The sequence below is a fragment of the Tachysurus fulvidraco genome, chromosome 8 (assembly GCF_022655615.1).
Source record: "Tachysurus fulvidraco isolate hzauxx_2018 chromosome 8, HZAU_PFXX_2.0, whole genome shotgun sequence".
Lineage (NCBI taxonomy): Eukaryota > Metazoa > Chordata > Actinopteri > Siluriformes > Bagridae > Tachysurus > Tachysurus fulvidraco.
The window spans coordinates 2,963,000-2,985,210 of record NC_062525.1 but is presented as its reverse complement, the minus strand read 5'-3'; the positions used below and the strand labels follow the sequence as shown (position 1 = coordinate 2,985,210).

The window sequence follows — 22,211 nt, the reverse complement described above, 5'->3', positions numbered from 1 at the left end:
ACTTCCCTCTCCGCAGACACTTCCTCCAGCTCTTCCGGGGGAATACCGAGTCCCTCAAGCATGTCCTCGGTCTTCCCCGGGGCCTCCTCCCGGTTGGACATGCTCGGAACACCTCCCCAGGGAGGCGTCCAGGAGGCCTTTCTTTACCATAACAGACCGGTATATCGACCGCATCACTGCAGAGGATACACTGATCCGCCTGTCGATCTCCCGCTCCGTCCTTTTCCTCACTGAACAAGACCCTAATGCCCCTTTTCCACCGAGGCAGTTCGAGTGCTGGTTCGGAGCCAGAGCCTAATTTAGAACCAGTTCTTTCTGTTTCGACTGCCAAAGCATCGGCTCCGAACCAGGAAAAGTGGTTCTTAAGTAGCACCAAAACGTTCAGGTACAAATTCAGTTCTTCCCAATTTCATACCAAAGGTGTTAAGAGGGCTTGATCTCAGGTCTAGGCAAGACATTTGATCATACCTACCTTCGAAAGTCATGTCTTTATGGATCTGCATTGTCATGTTGGAACAGGTTTGGGACTTTTAGATCCAATGAAGGGAAATTTTACAGACTACACAATTTTCCTATACAATCGTCGTCCAACAGCTTGATGGCTCGATTGTTTCATTTCAATATCAGCACCAACCTTAAAACTGCATATTAGCATTTGAGGATCGTAGCCAACGTATGGACTATCCTAAGGCTACAAGATGGTGAGAAAGTAGCCAATGTTTGTTTAGTGTTTCAGGTCAAACTTAACGTCTCGGTGTAAAGGATCGGTTTGTCGTTACACATTTAATGACATCACCCATTTTAATACATCGGCTATGAAGTCTAAAATGATTTATTAGGGATAAAATATCCAGATATTAAAAATGTATGTGTGTGAAGTATTAGCTCATCGGTAATGGGAGTGATTCGTTAGTAACGGTAAAGATTACTATTAACATTTTTTAACGTATAAGTAGTTTATAGTCTTAATAGTCCATAAATGTCACATCTTCAAATGTTTATTCATTCTTCTTTGAAAGTAAACATAGTTCCTGGGGATGGGAGGAGAAATAAAAAAAAAAAAAAAAACAGAGAATAAATGTGATATTATGCATTTGGTCATTGGATAAACATCCAGTCTCTGAAGAAACAAAAGAAAAAAAAATAGATATACATGTATATAACTTAACGGTTTAAAAAAAATTAGGCTATCATCACCAGTTCTTTTTTTTTTTTCTTTTTTTTTAACAGTCCATAATAATTTAAAGATGTTCTGAAGCAACAATCGCCTTTTGTCCGTCATCATCTTTCGAAAGCAAGTAATATTGTCCGGGGGAATAATTAAACTGAACCCGAAACAAATTACAGTACAAAACTGGAGGTTCAGGATAAAAATAAAATAAAATAAAATAAAAATAAAAAAAAGATCCATTCCGGATGACAGATGTCTTCGCTTGCAACATCTTCCTTTCACCTTGGTCCATAAAAGTTCATCGGAGTTCATTTAAAGCATCACGGAATTTCCCTCCTGAGTAAAAATGGAGGATGTTGGCTTTCCAAATTGTCTTCTGACTCAGAGGTGAGACACTCTTACCAGCAGCATCAGTGAATGGACTGGAATGTTTCAGTTTGAAGGAGAAGAAAGACATGCGTGTGTTTGACTAGATCCGGGCTGAGCGCATGCATGTTTTACAGATAAATCTTTGGCCTTTCTCACCACGAGACTGGTGATTTCTGTCAGACATAAGGCCAAGAAGGCATAAAGAAAAAAAAAATACATGCACCAGTGCGATATGGTATACATGTACAACCTTCATCTGGTATCGCTGTCTCTCATGACGTGGCCCTGTCTTTGTCCTGTTCGCGTGCTTTGCATAAATACGTAATGATGTCATTCTCGTCCGACGCGATCTTAGTAAACGTCTCCGCCGTACGTACGGGCGGATCGCAGCACGGACGCACAAAACGTTTACGGTCGGAAACTGAAATAACACTGAAGTGGTGTTTCTTTTCAGAAAACATAGATGTCTGTTTCTAACATCTTGTAAACATCAATTTGAGCTTTAATTCTCACCAGCTGCATGTTTTCTATATAGTGGGCCAAGATTTCTGCTGCTTAAACAGGAACATATGAGAAGACAACATATTTATTACAATAATAATACTGATAACAAGGTAAAAGTCCCTTTTGGCCGTGACCTTGACTGTCTAGTAAAGGAAACTCTGGTCATTTTACTTTTAAAGACTTTGATTTCTTCATTGTTGCTAATTTTATATGTGGAAATGGACTTCATTGGGATTTGTCTGTCTTTACATGGGAAGTGACTTGACCATGGATTCGACTTGAGCCGTGTCTGTCTTTACTTGGAATTTGAGACTTGTTTGTCTTTTGCTTGGGACATGACTTGAATGACTTAAGACTTGTATTTCTATTCTTGAGACTTGGGACATGACTTTAATGACTTAACACTTGTGTTTCTATTCTTGAGACTTGGGACATGACCTTAATGACGTAAGACTTGTATTTCTACTCTTGAGACTTGGGACATGACCTTAATGACTTAAGACTTGTATTTCAATTCCTGAGACTTGGGACATGACTTGAATGACTTAAGACTTGTATTTCTATTCTTGAGACTTTCTACATTTTCTCAAGTGGACATGAAATTTAACAGAACTTACTTTGGACTTGATTCTGTAATTGTCCTTACTCAGGAAGTAACTTAGTGCTTATCTGTTAATATTTATGATGACTTGAGAAATCAAGTCAAGTCATCAAGTTTCTCAGGACTTAAGATTTTAACTTGAGACTTGGCGCTTGTACAACTTTAATCCATTTGACTTGAGACTGGTTGAAACTTGTCTTTAATTAGGATATGACTTGAGATTCCATCTTTACTTCTATCTTTATTTATAACTTGATAAGACTTGGTATGTCTACCTTTTCTTGGAATTGTCTGTCTTGACTCAGGAAATAACCAAGTACTTGGGACTTGACTTGAGGCTTGTTCTTCAGACTTGGGACATGACATGACACTTATTTGTTTTATTCTCAGGAATTGACTGCTTTTACTAGGGAAATGATTTTAGTCTTTTTTTTTTTCTTTAAACAAAAGTTTATCTGCCATTAATCAGGATATGACTTGAGATGTCGGTCTTGAGATTTCTCCATCTCTTGCCTTAAAACCTGTACTTCAAGACTCGTGAAAAATCGTGTTGTTCCCACTTCGCTAATTTAAATGACCGAATTTAACATTTAACGCAGAGTATTTTTTGGCTTTATTAGTCAGCTAGCCGCTAGAATGGGAGGACACGGTGTCGGTAAGAGTAATAATAAATGGCATGGTTGGCACATGTGCTCGTTGAACAATACCATGTGTGTCTGCAGGAATCAGGCTCACGTTGCATTAAAGCACCATTACATTAAACAGTTGATGCTGACAGAACTTTCCCTGGTGTTGGCAGATGATAGATAAATTATCTCTTAAAGAGACAAACCAGTATTATAATTGTAGCCACATGTTATAATTACAGCCTTATGTGTATGTGTGTGTGTGTGTGTGTGTGCGTGTGTGTGTGTGTGTGTGCATGGACATATGTCTTACTGAGTCATATCATAGCAATTTAACACCATGTGTTATATCCATTTTGTGCATGGGTTATTCACGGTAAACAGACACGTCTAAGGCAGTCGGTCTTTTCCTAGAGGCACTTAAGGTGATTTTGATCTGTATCCTGGAGTATCTGAGAGAAAATGCATAAACTCCAAACATGACCCGGGTGCAGGATGGCATAGTGTTGGCATCAGTCAGCAAGCACAGAGTTCATAAGCAAATCTATATGCTCGGTTATTGCTGGTTATGTCGTTACCTATTGGAACGGTACTTTATATGCCAAAGTAGGATACTATTTTATTATTTACAATAAAAATAAGAATTAGGCACTTGTTCTTAAACACTGAGTCTAAATTTGAAAGCATATCCGGCTAACTAAACTGTTCTGCCCTACTAAAGCAGAAGGAAATCGTTTACTCGATGTCCAGCCGAATGAGCAGTAGCGAGGTCATCGGATATAGAGTTACTTCGTAGCGGTTATTTCCATTCTATTGCATGACATACTCCGAAAAGTAAAACACTAAAACTTGACTTTTGCTGTAGTCGAGCAGCTGCAGCTAACCATGTCCAATCTTACACTTCACATAGCAAGCGATGCACATACGTATTTAGCAAACTTAACACCTCGTCCTGTTTTTATTAATGACGTGACTTTGCATGCAGAATTTCACAACCACGTCTGCATACCTTATTAACCGAAGAGACTATTAAATCCACTAGATCCGATTTCAACTTATGAACCGAAGAGACTATTAAATCCACTAGATCCAATTTTAACTTATGAACCAAAGAGACTATTAAATCCACTAGATCCAATTTTAACTTATCAACCAACGAGACTATTAAATCCACTAGATCCAATTTTGACTTATGAAGCGAAGAGACTATTAAATCCACTAGATCCAATTTTAACTTATGAACCGAAGAGACTATTAAATCCACTAGATCCAATTTTAACTTATTAACCGAAGAGACTATTAAATCCACTAGATCCAATTTTAACTTATGAACCAACAAGACTATTAAATCCACTAGATCCAATTTTAACTTATGAACCAACAAGACTATTAAATCCACTAGATCCAATTTTAACTTATGAACCGAAGAGACTCTTAAATCCACTAGATCCAATTTTAACTTATGAACCGAAGAGACTATTAAATCCACTAGATCCAATTTTAACTTATTAACCGAAGAGACTATTAAATCCACTAGATCCAATTTTAACTTATTAACTGAAGAGACTATTAAATCCACTAGATCATATTTTAACTTATGAATCGAAGAGACGATTAAATCCACTAGATCCAATTTTAACTTATGAACCAAAGAGACTATTAAATCCACTAGATCCAATTTTAACTTATGAACCAATGAGACTATTAAATCCACTAGATCCAATTTTAACTTATGAACCAAAGAGACTATTAAATCCACTAGATCCAATTTTAACTTATCAACCAACGAGACTATTAAATCCACTAGATCCAATTTTGACTTATGAAGCAAAGAGACTATTAAATCCACTAGATCCAATTTTAACTTATGAACCGAAGAGACTATTAAATCCACTAGATCCAATTTTAACTTATTAACCGAAGAGACTATTAAATCCACTAGATCCAATTTTAACTTATGAACCAACAAGACTATTAAATCCACTAGATCCAATTTTAACTTATGAACCAACAAGACTATTAAATCCACTAGATCCAATTTTAACTTATGAACCGAAGAGACTCTTAAATCCACTAGATCCAATTTTAACTTATGAACCGAAGAGACTATTAAATCCACTAGATCCAATTTTAACTTATTAACCGAAGAGACTATTAAATCCACTAGATCCAATTTTAACTTATTAACTGAAGAGACTATTAAATCCACTAGATCATATTTTAACTTATGAATCGAAGAGACGATTAAATCCACTAGATCCAATTTTAACTTATGAACCAAAGAGACTATTAAATCCACTAGATCCAATTTTAACTTATGAACCAATGAGACTATTAAATCCACTAGATCCAATTTTAACTTATGAACCAAAGAGACTATTAAATCCACTAGATTTTAACTGTAAAATGTTAAACACCGATTCTCTATAAATCTTCCTGCAGTCGTCGCTTTCGTCGTCATGAACTGCATCTCGACCTTTTCAGACCTCAAATCTGAAAGACTGGTATACGAGACAAAACACTGGGCAGGTTCGAAGGCTACATGTGAGGTTTTTTAAATTGAAGCTCTAACCCTAATAGGACAACTGGCTAGTGTTAGTACTCTATTACTGTCAATAACATGAGAATCTAATTAAAGACACAGCACTAGTTTTAGTCGGTTGTGGACACAGTGACACATGATATATCTATACGATATATGTTTGTATTTCATAGGACGTGTATAAGTAATGCCCCAAACGACCGCAGGATACGTCGCGGCGGCCATCTTGGCAGCCTAGTCGTAATTACAACGACTACAGGCTTTGGAAAGCAAAGCACAAACATTTTCATAGTGTGTTTATGAAAGCTTGCTTGTGATCTGGGTTGAAAATAATAACTAGCTCATGTGTGAAGATGCTTGACAGGTTAATAAGTCTAAAAGTAAAAAAAGGAAAGCCTTAGAGTTATTTTAACTTAGGAAGCGATGCTGACGTTAAGCGGTTGTGTCTGATTGTACCGTTAGTGACGAATCACTGACCGGATCCTATTATGAAAATGGTGTAAACATGACACAATACATGATCATTCTGAACATCGGGCAGTGTATAAATATTGTGAAACTTTAGAAAAACTCCAGGAACTGCAGCAGGGAATGTCACGTAAAAGATGTGCGCTTCTCCTTTTTTTTTCAGTTTACACGAAGGCACTTTGGCATGATAGAACAGAGTACAAAAAAAAGTCGTATCAAAATAAGTTAACAATGCAAAAGTGTCTCGTTCTGCAATACCGTTATCATCAACACTTGAAAAGCGCTTGTGCATAGAAAAAGGCACAAACCTCGAAACGACGAAGTGCTGCATTTCAGGGCAGTATAACAACTCCAAATTAAAGCACATACACACGCACACACACACAAAAAATATTAGTCTACTTCATATTCATAAGTACAACAAAATATAAACAAATACAAATATGCAAATTCCAAAAGTTAAGAAAGTCACGTTGTGTTGAATCCCATACGAGAAGGTTGCTAGTACTTGTGCATGATGGGTACTTTGACAGTTTTGATTTCAGCTATATGGGAGGATTTCTGGATGATGCAGCTGGTGGTGCCAGCAGGAGCACCGTCCTTAGGCTTGGCCAGGTTGGTCAGGGCCATGGCTGCGTTGATCTCTCGCCAGTACGTGTCGTCTTTCCCACGTCCTTTTTCCTTCGGCATGACGCTGCTGAAGACACACACGTTTCCATACAAAACATCTGTGAGACACTGGAACACCGGCTATGATGTAGCATATAAATGTTGAACTTCAACTTAAAGTAATCGTTTGTAGGCCTGATTCATTTTGGAACTTAATTCACTGCTAAATTTATATGTTCCATGCTCTTGTTTATTCCAGTTATCTTCATGGTAACTATTAGCAATAGTGAGTTGGACATGTTTAAATGTTTCATTTTTCTCTCCGATCAAATATCGTGTGCCTCCAATTTGGCCGCCCTTTGCGGATAAGATCGAAGGCCGCAGCTATTGATAATTTAGACCCGATGCTAGTTGGTTCAGAACCTTGAACCGTTTGTAGGTGTTACAACCCGGACCTGAAATGGAGTTGATCGCATAGTACATCGTGATTCAACACGGATAAGACATGATACTTAGGTGTAATCAATTTGCCATCAGAAGTCACAAAATCGATCGACTGGACTCAACATTTGCACAATTGAAATACACCTGTTCTTGGAAGAACCCCGGGTCAGAGTTAAAGACAGGAGACTGAGGGTAACCGTGTAGGAGCTAGAGGGATCCCCAGCTCCTGAACACTCCACAAAGCTGGGCTTAAAGGAAGAGTGGGAAAGTATTAAGACCCAGAAAGCATGTAAAAAAGGGTCCTTTGGTCTAATGAGACCAAAACGAAATGTTTGACAGAACCCAACATTGCTCATCATCTAAGACGTGGCGCCGCGGTGCCGTGGCGCCGTGGCACCGTGTCGTAGTGGCACCGTGTCGTCAGAAAGGAGTGGGAAATTTTGTCAGGATTATCATACCAGTCTACACGAGACCGTGGCAGAGTCGGACTTTCCAACAGGAAAGAAAAATAATCTGCAGCGTCCGGCCAGGTCTAATACTGGAGTGGGGCAAAACTAAGGATGAAGAGCAGGATGCTGTTCACCAGTGGTCTCAATACATCTGACAGTCCTTGTGCTAGATTGGTAAGGAGAATAGGCAAACATATGAAACTCCAGAGGTTTAACCTTTGGGTCTTAATATAAAACTACTTATGCCCCTTTTCCACCGAGGCAGTTCGAGTGCTGGTTCGGAGCCAGAGCCTAATTTAGAACCAGTTCTTTCTGTTTCGACCGCCAAAGCATCGGCTCCAAACCAGGAAAAGTGGTTCTTAAGTAGCACCAAAACGTTGCTGGTCTAGACTTAAGAACCGCTTGCGTCAGGAGCTGGGGGCGGGGCTACTGTTAGCGCATTAGATAATGTACCTTAAGTATACTAATGTTTAATACACTTTTACTTTACCGCGATATGATACATTATCAGCACACATGATAGTAGGTAGCTACATGCTAAGGCTACATTTTTTTCTGTGTTAACGATAAAATAACGTTATGTACTTTATCGATTACAACCTCCGTTTATACAGATTACACCAACTTTGTGGAACCAACTTTGAACCAGCACCAGCGCTAGCTCTGAACCAGCACCCGGTTCTTTCTGGGGGAAAAGAGGCATTAGACTCCTTAGACTACCTTAGACTCGAGGCGTTCATTTTGGTTCCAGGTTCTAACATTACAAAACATGGAAAAGCTTGAGGGATTGCAATGGAAAGTACAAAAGCACAATTACACTGATTTAGTTATTCCAGATAGCTCTTATATGGTAAAAAAAAAAGATTTTGTTGGGTGCATTGGGTGGATTGGGTGTGTATCTGTGAGGGTTTTGCCTTCAGTGGATTTCAGGTCCAGGTCAGTAAATCCATCTAATCGTAAGAGCAACTGGGCAGTTTGTCGGATTTATAGAACCCGAGTGACTAATGGCAGGTGTCGATATTTAAATTGTACTAATATATAAAAATGCTTCTATAGTCAGGCCTTGGGTTAGACACTTGTAGTGCGTCAGTAGTGCGTGTGTGTGTGTTGTGGTGCAATCAGCTAAATGTACTACTTACTTGTCACATTTGGTTGATCCATGATCCACAGCCTCTGCAAACACAACACCAGAACAAAGCTAAGTGTTAAGTGCAGTTCACCTCAGGGTAATGGTGATGGATAGCATAATAAAATTCATTTGGAGGAAGTGTGTGTGGGGTGTGTGTGTGTGCGTGTGTGATGGTAGATGAAAGGTTTTGACGTAAAGGGGGAATAAAAGGTGATTCAGACTATTATTCGGAGGACTGACTCGTTCATGTGAGACACACCATATGGATTTGTATGGATTAAAACAGCTGACCCCACTGAGACTGACCAATACCTGGTCTTAAAGCTGCCATATGTTTCGTTTACTACTTTTCCATAGCTTGCTCTGTAGATGACCAGACACTGCTGTGGCTATATCTCACAATCTGGGCCTAAAAAGTCTGCTGAAAAATCTGAGCATGTCCTCTCGGGAGACCTCGGTTCTCGCCTTCTCATTCATCCCTTCTCTTCTCTCTTGGATCAGGACTGTAGCATGGAGCATTCAAACCTTGGCCAGACTCTGGAAGAGCCAAATAGCACCTAATCATCCCCAAAGCCTGGCTTGCACTGCTGCTAATCTCATTCTTCTACCCATTTCTTCTCCAAAAAGACAGCACATGTGCAGAGTGTGTGTCTGCACACACACTGTTACCAGGCAAAGTCTGCCCCAGGTCACTATGAGGCAGATTACCGAATATCCTCTCGTTCCCGGTGCGTTAGATGTCATGGTTTTACAGCACTAGGAAACCATGTTGTAGCCAAAACACCTATTAACAACCCCTTCTGAATATCCACCAAATAGGCTTGAAAACGTTTGGAAATGTTTTCATATTTTTTTAAGTGAGCACTCGAACATTCCTCTGAAATCCATGTTGAGATTTTCTGCTGCCTGGATGGAAATCTTTATTTCTCTCTGTCTTATCCATCTTCGCTGGCTCGCTCAACGTCTTTCAGCAGGTGACTTAGTGACCCGTCTCGCATTCGTGTTCCAGTTTCAACGCTTGGACCCAAAGTTTGTTAGCAACGTTCATCGGTCGTTCTGTCTCCGGCTTGTTGGAGAATTCGGAATCCTTTTCAACTCCTAGATAATCCGAACCACATTTTACTGTATAAAAAAAAAAAAAAGTTGTAATATTCTACAAAATAAAACTTGTTCCTGCTGCACAGAGGAACAGCGCAAACATTATCATCAGTTATGAGCTGGGTCTGTGGGTCTGAACAAAGACACTGTGTTCTGGTTTGGAGAAGAGAGAGAGAGAGAGAGAGAGAGAGAGAAAGAGAGAAAGAGAGAGAGAGAGAAACAGACCGCAGTCCATCATAAGATCTCTCTCTCCAGCTTCCTCAACTCATCTCCATTTAAAACACTCATTAATCTCCACTCTAGATCAGCATCCATAAAGGAGCTGGAGATAAATGAAGCTCATGACAGATTATACACAGGACACGTAATTATCCAAAATGTCAGAGCGTGTATAAATATTTCTTTTCTCTAACAATTTTATGATTTTCTTCAGCATACAGACCATTTTTTATCAAATGCACGTCAAGAGTGTCTGAATGGCAAATAGCTATTTAGCGTGTGAAGAAATCGATAGTTCGCCGATCGGTTAGTAACGATAACTTCCTCCTGAAGACGTATCGGGGAAGTGGGACGCAAAAAAAAAAATGACGGCGTGTTTATGTCTACGAATGTTCTCTTACTGTCGTATACGGAATGTGACATTTATAGCACCCGAGCCACTTACGGAAAGGTTTCGTATTGAGCCTCATGCTAGCACGATCCAGCTAACATGCTAAAACCCTGTTAAGAGTTAGTATGACAAAAAAGGGGTTTTTGTAACAACAACAAATTCTATGCTAGATTTACAGCAGTGTGCTCATTTATTCTAAATGACTTAATTAGCTAACGAAGACTTTTGTTAGTTCTCCATAATCACTGACTGGAGTTGCACAAATGCCAAATAAAGGAAAGCTGAAATTAGTCTTAAAGGTGGGGTCTCTGTTGTTTGAAAGCCAATGTTGACATTTGTAATCACCAAAACAAACACGCCCCTAACCCACCCCTGTATCGATAGCTCCGCCCACACATACATACGTAACCCAGGCGACTAACGGAAAGAAATGTGTCTTTATCATAGCTGAAGGGAAGAACAATACGATTGTAGATAAACAAACAAGCAAAAATGCCACACAAGCATAATGATGTAAAGGACAAAGGCATATATTAGTTCTGTGTAACAAAGCAAAACCAACGTTACTCACCTATCGAGAAGGAAAAAAGCGCCTCGGCGTCTTAAGTAAAGTCGGCCGCATATTCACAGGTCGGAGTTTCCCGAGTCAATAACTCCTGAGCTAAACGCTGTTACTACACAAATAACACCTCTTTTCTATCGTAGTAATGTAGAGAGGCAGCTACAACCGCGTTTTGTGTAGTAACAGCGTTTAGCTCAGGAGTTATCGACTCGGGAAACTCCGACCTGTGAATATGTGGCCAACTTCCTGCTCCTTCAGTTCTCTCCAGCGCTGGAAAGCTGATCCTATATTAACACGTCCTACTTCTTGTCCTTATCGTAAGCCTTTCTTCTCTTTCTTTCTTTGTTTTTATTCTCCATGTCAACGTTAAAACCGCTTTCTGCTAATGTCACACACGCGCACTGAACACTCTCTCCACCCATATTTACAAGCCCCGCCCCTTTCTGCTCATTGGCTACACATTAGTTCTGCATTTGTTTAGTTTGTCGGCCCGACTCGGTTTTCTAAAGCATTTCTCAAACAACGGAGACCGCACCTTTAAGTAGGTGAAGAAAAATGCCAAGTATCAAACGAAGTGTTGCTACACAACAACAAAATGTTAGCATGTAGGATCGACAGATCTTTGAGTTCGATTGTTTGTTTATTTTATAACCGATAGACGTTTTAAGAGCCGTGTATCCGAAGCGAATAACTATCGGGGAAATCCGATTTAACGAGGAGATTTCTCCCCTCGGTGCCTTTCTCTTTAAAGGCATCCCCTCATAAAATGGAACCCATGTCAGCTCTCACAGAGAGATTTGCAGCTTTGATGCCGTCGAGCCAAAATAAATCCAGTTGTTTCTCTTTCACTGCACCTCAGAGAAACTGGACATCCAAAACCTGTTCTGTGTCAGAAACAAAATAATTCGATTCACAGTTTCACAGACCATTTACAACCCTGAAAATACACTCCACGATAATTGCTTTCTGTGTGTGTGTGTGTGTGTGTGTGTGTGTTTAAAGTCACGCTTTCCAAGCAGCCCTTTGAATGAGTGGAATTTTTCTGTATTCACAAAGGCAATGTCATTTTTCAGCTATAAATAACAAAATACTGTAATAATAATTTATTCTGCAGTCCAGCTAGTAATAAGACATTTATTAGGTTGTGACTCTATTATGATATTCTCCACTGCTCCTGTTTCTCCTGTATCAGTAATGAAGCCTGGATATATTCTAGACCCAAAACAATGACTGCATTTTTCGAGAGAATACGATTAACCCGAGCGCTAACGGTTAACAGTTAACGCCATCGTGCGCCGGGCCGAAAACCTTTTTCCTCGGATATTTAAAATCATTTGCTGCTAATATCTCAATATAAGTATTTTTTTTAGGCGTGTAGTGACATTTCATGCATAAACCTACATCGTACCTACAGTATAACTAAATAAATAAATAATAACATTGCTAAGTCTGAATAATTACATGAAATAATAATAATAATAATAATAATAGTAATAATAATAATAATAATAATAATAATAATAATAGTAATAATAACAATAACAATAATAATAATAATAATAACAACAACAACAATAATAATAATAATAATAATAATAATAATAATAATAATAATAATAGTAATAATAATAATAATAATAATAATAGTAATAATAATAATAATAATTTTCATGCACAATCATGTGAAATTCCAGTTTTTTTTTCAAAGAATACGGACACTAGATCACGTGTCTGGGTCAATGCCTTATTTGTGTGTATTACTGATCAACACACACCTGTGTGTCCCCATCAAAATATGCTCATTCCTACAGCTTTGAGGAAAAAGGGCCAGAAAAAGTGAATACAGGAACTCTGTGCATTTTCCAAACTCTGTTGCCTAAAACATCTAAAACTTCGATTTTTCAAAACAGCAGCCATGCCAAAGAAATTATAAACCCGTCATAAATCACGATACTCTGAGTTTTACTATCGTGCTCGGTCCGTCTTTCTTCTTCTCTGCAGCGTGTGTTCGTAGCTACTGGCTGCGAGTGCGTGTCGACGCTCGGGCCGCGTTATACGGACGCCGGGGGATTTGGAAGCTGCTCTGCAAACCTGCTGAGTGGGAGAAGGGAAACAGATCGTGGTCTTTCAGTACCGCAGGTCCAAAACGCTCCTGCTCACTTAACGTCGCCCAAGGAGAGAGAGAGAACGATGAAGAGGGGGAAAAAAACGAATGCAGGAGGGATAATAATGTACATCTATGAGCTCTCGTCACTGACGGTGACAAATAGCACAATAACGATCTGCTCTGGATTTAACATCGAAATGAATAAACAGCCAGAGAAAAGCAGCAAGCCTGATGGTGTTTCTGAGGTTTCTACATCTGAGAGAGAGGGGGGGACGGGGACAAGAGAGACAGAGATAGAGAGAGAGAGAAGAGAGAGAAAGGGGGAGATATATATATATATATATATATATATATATATATATAGAGAGAGAGAGAGAGAGAGAGAGAGAGAGAGAGAGAGAGCAGAAGCAGACCAGAGACGAGACAAGGGGGAGAGAGAGAGAGAGCAGAGCAGTCCAGTAGCGCGACCAAGCGAGCAAAGTAGGGAGAGAGTGAGCCGCAGCATCGAGACCAGCTATCTATATCTCTTCTATCCTATATCTCTTCTATCTTCTCTCATCTCGCGACTCCGCGAGCGAGCGAAGAGCGAGAGGGAGTAGCAGGGGGGGCAGGACAAGACAGACAGAGAGAGACAAGAGAGAGAGAGAGAGAGAGAGAGAGAGAGAGAGAGAGAGAGAGAGAGAGAGAGAGAGAGAAATACAGAGAGAGAGATACAGAGAAGGAGAGAGAGAATAGAGAGAGACAGAGAGAGAGAGAAGAGAGAGAGAGAAATACAGAGAGAGAGATACAGAGAAGGAGAGAGAGAATAGAGAGAGACAGAGAGAGAGAGAAGAGAGATAGAGAGAGAGGAGAGAGAGAGAATAGAGAGAGAACAGAGAGACAGAGAGAGAGAGAGAGAGAGAGAGAGAGAATAGAGAGAGGAGAGAGAGAGAATAGAGAATAGAGAGAGAGAGAGAATAGAGAGAGAGAATAGAGAGACAGAGAGAGAGAATAGAGAGAGAGAATAGAGAGACAGAGAGAGAGAAGAGAGACGTTTCTACACCTGTAGTCGTCTCTCACATGGACCGAATATGTTTTCCTCAGCATGTGAGCCGAGCCCAATGGCAGCACTAATGTCAGGAACTTACACCATCAGCCACACAAGTTCTTATATCTACTGTTTAATCTGACTCGGACTCCTGACTCAACGCCGTGATGAGTAAGAGACGAGTCAGTGATCAGTCTGACACGGTACGCTGACCTGCGTCTTGCTCATACGGCGTTTTATCTCCTGAACCCTCAAAAACAAACTCGAGAGTTTTTCTGCCAACAGACAAAAAAAAACAACAAGTCGTCCTTTTAAACAGCAGACAGCAGACATGTCCACAGTCGTTTATTTAGCCGACTTTATTCGCTTAGCGACAGATATTCAGATTCGATCCAGAGGTCATCTGTTCATCCGTATCTTGTGGAACAAAGAAAACACATCTTTCCTATTGAAGTGAACGATCTCGTCTCTTGTGTATGACGTTTAATACGATTGGCCTGGACCCTGAATTTCACGTGTATATATTGAGTCGGACGGACAAGCGCGTATCTAATCCACTCGTCCACTCGTCCCTTCCTTCTTGACTCGGGATCCCGGTGACCCCAGCAGACGCTCCGCGGCGAGCGTTTCTCCACCCGGATTCGAGCCAGATTACGTAGTTTATCCCCGTGCCAACGTTCATCCACCTACAGTACATTGCTGAGTGCCTTTCACCCGGTTTCCTCGTGTCCTCCCTTTCGGATCTTCCCGTCTTCTCTTTCTCTTCCAGTCACCTTCTCATGCGAGGATGAAACAAATTTTAAAACTGTGCCTTTTTTCTCCCCCTTCTCTCTCCATATTTTTCCGTTAAGAATGGGAAACGGGTAATGAGAAAAAGATGAGGATGCAGGTTTCGCACACTTGCTTTATACACAACAATCGGATATTGTTTGAAAGAACGAAGCACGGTCTAGAATCGTTTGGATCATCTGAACCTAAAGACGTGCGCGAGTGCACGGGGTAACAGGGCCACCCCTGAGCTGACGGAGACCTTCCTGCAGCTGCACGCCTGTTCTTACACTCACGCTTGTACGACCGTGAAGGCTGAGATGACATGGCATCGAGACTGGCATTGCCTTGATTTGTCCAAGACTGGAAACTTTACTCACTCTAAACCCATCTGTTCGTTCGTCTCTCCGGCGGATTGGAGACGGATGGAATCTGGACAGGATGTTGAGTCTTGGACAAAAAAAGTCTTTGAGCGTCAAAAAAATGGAGACAAACCTCAGCCCTCTCACAAACCTCAGCCCTCTCCGCTACCATACTGTCTGACGTGAAGGGTTCGGACCTGACGTTCTCGGCTTATTGAGAGGAGACGATAAAGCACAGGAGATTTCCTCTGAGGTAGATCTTTACACGTCAGTATTAAGGACGGATGGCAGGGTAATAATGATATATTTAATACATCCCCTGGTATGAATTCCTCTTCCCTTCTAGCGGTTATAAAGTAGCAGTAAGGGTTCCTTTCAATGTGTTCAAATCCAACATAGAGTCTAAAAACAGGTTGGGATTAAACGAGTGGCTTTTATCTGCCGTGACCACTGAGAATGTTGTGGCATTTATTTAGGTTTCGGTTTGTTTTCGTTTGTTTTATTAGGATTATTTTACCGGTTTATTTAGTAACTTGTGTGTTAGTGGCTTAGCGGTTAGCACGTTCGCCTCACACCTCCAGGGTTGGGGGTTCGATTCCCGCCTCCGCCTTGTGTGTGTGGAGTTTGCATGTTCTCCCCGTGCCTCGGGGGTTTCCTCCGGGTACTCCGGTTTCCTCCCCCGGTCCGAAGACATGCATGGTAGGTTGATTGGCATCTCTGGAAAATTGTCCGTAGTGTGTGAGTGTGTGAGTGAATGAGAGTGTGTGTGTGCCCTGTGATGGGTTGGCACTCCGTCCAGGGTGTATCCTGCCTCGATGCCCGATGACGCCTGAGATAGGCACAGACACCCGGTGACCCGAGAAGTTCGGATAAGCGGTAGAAGATGAATGAATGAATGAATGAATGAATGAATGAATGACTAACTTGTGCTAATAATTACTAGCTTAAAACGTACACAATAATTCAGCTACACAATATAGCGTCCGATCCGTCCTCATATACCCTGATAAAATGCATTACTCAGTTGTTAATAATAGTCTATATAATAATATGTCCGTATGTCTAAGATACAAGATATCAAACGATCTCGGTTTCATCATCAGTACGCGTTCGGATGAACGATCTGTGCCGCCGTATTAAAACGGACGCTTCTTTTCATTCCTAACACGAGTACACGACGTCGTGCTGACTTTTTTTTTAGTGCGTTTCGGTCACAGCCGAACGAACGAACCAACCTCTGAATCTCCAGGTTCTTCTCGCTGCTGCTGGGAAATCCAGTTATTGCCAATATCTCAAACTACTACCAGGTTTGTCTGTACAGTACAACACATTCCAAGAGCTCAGAAGATCTTAAAAAAAAAAAAAAAGCTCACATCCTTCAGTGTACAAAGAGAAGTGGACGATACCTTCAGCAGACCGACAGACACTCGTTTTTGTTTTGTTTTTTCACTCGCTCCCTGATGTGAGGGTTATAAGAATGGCTCTGTGTTCTTTAATAATGCCAGCGAGCATCTGTGAATGAATTTAGGATGTTGGCTTTTCCCATCTGCCAGGTCGGCGTGCCAACCTGCTCCACCCACCGTCAATCCCACCATCCCTCCGGCTTGCACCTTTTTTTCTCATCCGTTCTTCTGTCGCTTAACCCCACCTTTCGTTCTGTCTTTCTCATCTGCGCCAGCGTCGACTGCTTCTGGCCTTTTTTTTTCCTCGACAAACTCGTTTTTTTTTTTTTTTGTCTGTCTATGGCCTTGTTTCCATTTTTTTCCAGACTGCCTCACTTCCTCACTCATCCCACCTCTTCTTTTTCTACCGCGTCTCTCTTCGACTCTTTTGTTTCCTTTTAATCCGTCTGTAGTCCTTTCCAAACTAATCTGTCTCTTGTTCTTTCTACCCTTTCCTCCCCTCATTCCTTTGTTTCTTTCAGTTTTTCTCTCATCGTGTTGGCTTTGGTACAAGAGTAAAGACTGCGGTCTCGGTAATGACACTCGGGCTTATCAGTAATGACTCGCAGCATGCAGAGGAAGGTCATGACCGGGGTTTCGGGACAGTTTGGCCGGCGCTCGGACAACAGACCGCGAGGCCGCGCACGACACATCTCAGGACAGATCTCAGAACAGTGGCCGCAGGGTATTTATCTAAAAACCTAGTCGATCTCTCACCCCCGGTCTAAAACTCAACGCTGTCTGGTTTCTATAGCACTAAATTGTGCAGCCTTGTCCTCGTTTAATCCTGCAGAGGCCGGCTCTCGACACATCCATCTCGCGTGTCTCTCACTGTGTCGACGGCGGTGACATGTTCTGGGCTCTGACGCTTGCTGGAAAGCACCAAGTGCAAGCAAACAGTGGCAGTATTGTGAGAAAAAGAGAAAAGAAAGGAGCAAAGGAAATTGCAGATTTGCCCTGGTGCGAATATTGATCTATCGAGTCTCTCGGTAGCTTTCAGAATAAGGAACATGCGGTGGCTCACGGGAGTAGAGATTTGTGTTTAGATTTATTTAAGGATGAAATCACAGTCCTCGTCCCCCAGATACACGGACGATACGTGCGCTATATATTACAGCTGCCAGGACGTATTTCCTGGTTAATCTGCCTACGATTTATGCATTCAGGAAGGCAAAAGGATCCCCGATCGTTTTACCTTAACCCTAACCCTAACCTCGTATTAGGTCTGTCGATACTTGTGTTTCCTGAACCTTTAGGCTAACGGACCCATGTTGCTAAAATAAAGAGGAAAACGATTGGCATGAATAAAAGATCTCTCGCTAGTCTGAGTCTATAACAAAGGTAGGTTATAACACCCTGGACGGAGTGCCAACCCATCACAGGGCACACACACACTCTCAATCACTCACACACTCACACACTACGGACAATTTTCCAGAGATGCCAATCAACCTACCATGCATGTCTTTGGACCGGGGGAGGAAACCGGGGTACCCGGAGGAAACCCCCGAGGCACGGGGAGAACATGCAAACTCCACACACACAAGGCGGAGGTGGGAATCGAACCCCCAACCCTGGAGGTGTGAAGCGAACGTGCTAACCGCTAAGCCACCGTGCCCCCCAGATGGAATATTAATAACTTCTATTTAGTCTAAGAGGATATATTATTGTGACTATTGTATGGTGTGACTATACAGAAGATCTCGTGAGAGAGACGTTTGTCTGGTCCATACGGTTTATACAGACTGCCGGATGACCAGAATTCTGATTGGTGTTAGAACTGAATAACAACATATGTGTGGTCAGAAGCTCTTGTTTGTAAACCGAGGGCCTGTGTGTATCGCACCACGTCCAACTCGAACAGAAAACTCAACAGCAAATAAATACACAACCGTCTGCACGATGTTTATCTGGACAACAACGGACCAAAACCTCCTCACACAGAAAGCCGTGATCTCTGCTCCAGCGTGCAGTTTAACGGAAGTGTCGTCTCCTAAAAGTTTATAAATGATAAAAACGACTATCGAGACACGTGTAACAATATGTAAAGAGGCAGATTGATGCATGACGATGAGGATGAACTGAAGGTGACTGAACAGTCAGAGTCACTACATGGAATAGTGAGGCTGGAATACACGCCGCTGGATGGGACACGTTCACGTCCACGTCCGTTACCACACGCATTCTATAGACACCTAGAGACAAGCCGCCATCCGCCATGTGTTTAGGAGACGGGAGGAAACCCAAACTCGGAGTCCGTAAGCAAAGCTCCACACAGTAACCTCGGCTCAGGATCACGCCGTGAGGTGGAGACACTGCCTGCTGCACCACCGTGCCGCTCCTACCGGTTTAAACAGCAGAGCAGATTAAGAGCAGACACGGACCGCTCATAGCTTTAGCATGTCGTGATTCCGCCAGATGACACGCAATGACACCCATTTAAGAAACATGCAGATCACAGGCTCTCTCGGTGCGGTCACAGCCTGAGTAGAAGTTAATGTGGAAAGACTGGAGAATAATAAGAGGATCTGAATGCTTTAAACATCTTCTCATCTACGTGTTTATCGGCGACAGTAAACACGCTAATCAGCGCCACACACACACACACACACACACACACACACACACACACACACACACACACACACACACACACACACACGCCATGCCAGGACCGCATGCGTATTCGACACGCAGGAAATGACAACACAAACTCACTTATAATGGAAGCGTAAGGCCAGATGCTGATTTACGCCAAAGACCGAGCTTTCGGCTTTTGCGAACTCTTGAACGAATTCCTCGATCCAAAGTGAGTTTTGTTTCTAAATAAAAACCGGAATCTATATAAATGCACACTTCTGGGAAATGGAGTCATTTTTAACGTTACCCTGTTACTATTTGGAGCATTATGAATGAATGAATGATAAACCAGTAAACCCTGACTATCGCACGTGTGCGTTAGTCATCTCCAATGACGATCTGGAGCGTTAGATTACGGTTGTAGACGGGTCGATGTTATTGGTGCAGGAAAACGGCCATATCGCGGCCATCGGTACGTGCTGACTTCAAACAGCAGCCTAATGCTACCGGAGGAGAGCGGCCCGTGACTCAGCCAGATATCTGTACACGCTCACGTCTGAGAACATGAGAGAAAGACAGAGAGAGAGGCAGAGAGGCATGCTGAAAACATTTCCTTGATGTGTTATCACTTAAATCCCTTTCAGACTGTACACAGGTAACGCTAAATCTCTGGCACATCACTAGCCTGACACGGTGCCAGCTCCGCTCAGGCTCGGTGCGGTTCAGCCGTGCAGAAACCTTGCAGTGATTAGAAGTAAACAACTTTATAATCACAGTCTTCTAATTAGTAATCTTCTCCTGAGCCAAATGGAAACTCTTTGTGTCTGTGGTAATCTAGTGTGAGTGCGTCTCATCATCTGTTGGCGTTTTCTTTTTCCTTTTTTTTTACATTCGCGGGACAGAACGGTACGACGCATCGCAGTTACGGACGGAATCCAGGACTCTGTGTACCCTGGTGGAGTACCTGAGTCTGTTTCCCATCATGGAACGGTACCCAAGACAGTAGGAGTTCTCTGGAGGTTGTGTAGTGGTTACATCATTTCCCATGTGTTGCTTGTGTTAAAAGCAAAAACAACCCTAGCAATTATAGACTAGCTTGAAGGGCTGATTTAGCTTCACTGTTCGAGTAGGAGCAGTCAGGCCAAATTAATCCTACCCTGTGGAGGTGGGAATAATCAGACACAGGACAAAGAGTTTCCCTCTGATAGCGTTAATTGTAGCTTATACAGACTGTCAAGGTAAACCGACGGTTCTGAAACTGGAGTCCAGAGAATCCCAGCGGTTATTAACACAGTTACCGTCATTAAAGCCTGTAACTTAAATGGAATAGCTTTTAACTCAAACCTCCAGCGACTCCAAAACGACCCGGATATGATATAAGTGTTTTCAAATGATCGTTAAAAGCTAAACTATTATTGTACTCATATAACTAGTGTTCTGGAAGTAGGGCAGTCTTCCGTAGTCTGGGGATCGGTTTGATATTTTAAAGTGGTTTCTGGCTATAAAAATAATTTGAGAACTGCGAGAAGATTTGTAAACTTTTTCCCGATGTTCTAAATACGAGTTCACGTGTCATACGATACGGACGGATAGAAACGTCATTCGCTGGGATTCTAAATAAAGCAGGAAATTGTTCTTCATATGTTCTTAGAATGTTCAATTCGATATTGTTCGTATCGCGCTTTTAACATCGGACATTATCTCAAAGCAGCTTTATAAGAATGTTGGGAAAGTCGTTTGGACGGTTGAAACCCGCTGCTAGATTGCGTTACGCTCCGCACGCTCTACGGAGAACGTCTATAACGTTAATCGGTGGAAAGCCGCGAAGACGGCAACCGAAAGCGGTAAAATGTCAGTATTCTTATTACCAGAGTTGTAGCACAAACTAAATATTAATACGAACAATCCATTCGATACTAAATAAAAATAACGTTTATTTATTTGTTCTGCGTTCATCGGACACACCGTTTGTAGAGAACGCACACATACATGAACTGATCTGAGTGGAGACTGACATCATTACATCATGCATAACATTTTGGTGTCCACTTTTGCCATTTTAAATAACACCATAACTTTTGGCTTACTATGTAGTCATATAATATATAATATAAAACTCTTCTTGTTTTAAATTCTCACTGAGGGATAAAACCCCTAAAGATGAAACCCTAGAACCGCCCCTGCTCTTACGCGCCTACAGAAAATCACTGAAATTTTACTTTTTACTTTTACTTCAAATACTTAAGTACATTAAATATCAGAAAATGACTTTTGATACTTAAGTACAGTAAAAATCAGATACTTTAAGACTTTTACTTGAGTAATATTCTTAAAGGTGACTTTCACTTCTACCGAAGTCTTTTTCTAGTACGATACTTGTACTTTTACTCAAGTATTGCTGTATAGTACTTTATACAACACCGGACCTACCTAATGTTTCTCACACAAAGTTCCTGAAATTCTGACAAAGTGCCTAAAAGGGTGAAACAGAGGTTTGGTAAAAAGGTTCCTACCATAAACACACAGAGCTACTGGAGTCTAAAAACGTGCTTGTAGTGGAAGCGTGCTGAAAAGTTCCTGAAAAGCTGTCGGCAATAGAAATGCACCTAAAGTTTCCTGGCTTGAACTTCATGGGTTCCTAAAAATGTTCCTGATGTCCTGGTGCAGGTTAACAGTTGATTAAAACAACGCATGCAACGGTGGTGTATCTAAAGGTCCTGACAATTGGCTTGGGGTTGATTCT

At 41.5% G+C, this 22,211-nt stretch overlaps 1 protein-coding gene across 2 annotated transcripts in view; it reads right to left on the bottom strand.

Moving 5' to 3' along the window:
* Nucleotides 1–982: 982 nt before the first annotated feature.
* Nucleotides 983–22,211, bottom strand: part of mkxa (mohawk homeobox a) — a 49,919-nt gene continuing 28,690 nt past the window's right edge. The window contains exons 6-7 of one of the 2 annotated variants that reach the window (XM_027160972.2): nucleotides 8,923–8,956; nucleotides 983–6,975 (exon numbers count right to left, since the gene is read on the bottom strand). In XM_027160972.2, coding sequence (XP_027016773.1) covers nucleotides 6,783–6,975; nucleotides 8,923–8,956 — 227 coding nt within the window. In that variant the 3' untranslated portion in view covers nucleotides 983–6,782. Of the gene's footprint in view, nucleotides 6,979–8,922; nucleotides 8,957–22,211 lie in introns of both variants that reach the window. The other variant, XM_027160971.2, reaches the window with a different exon arrangement.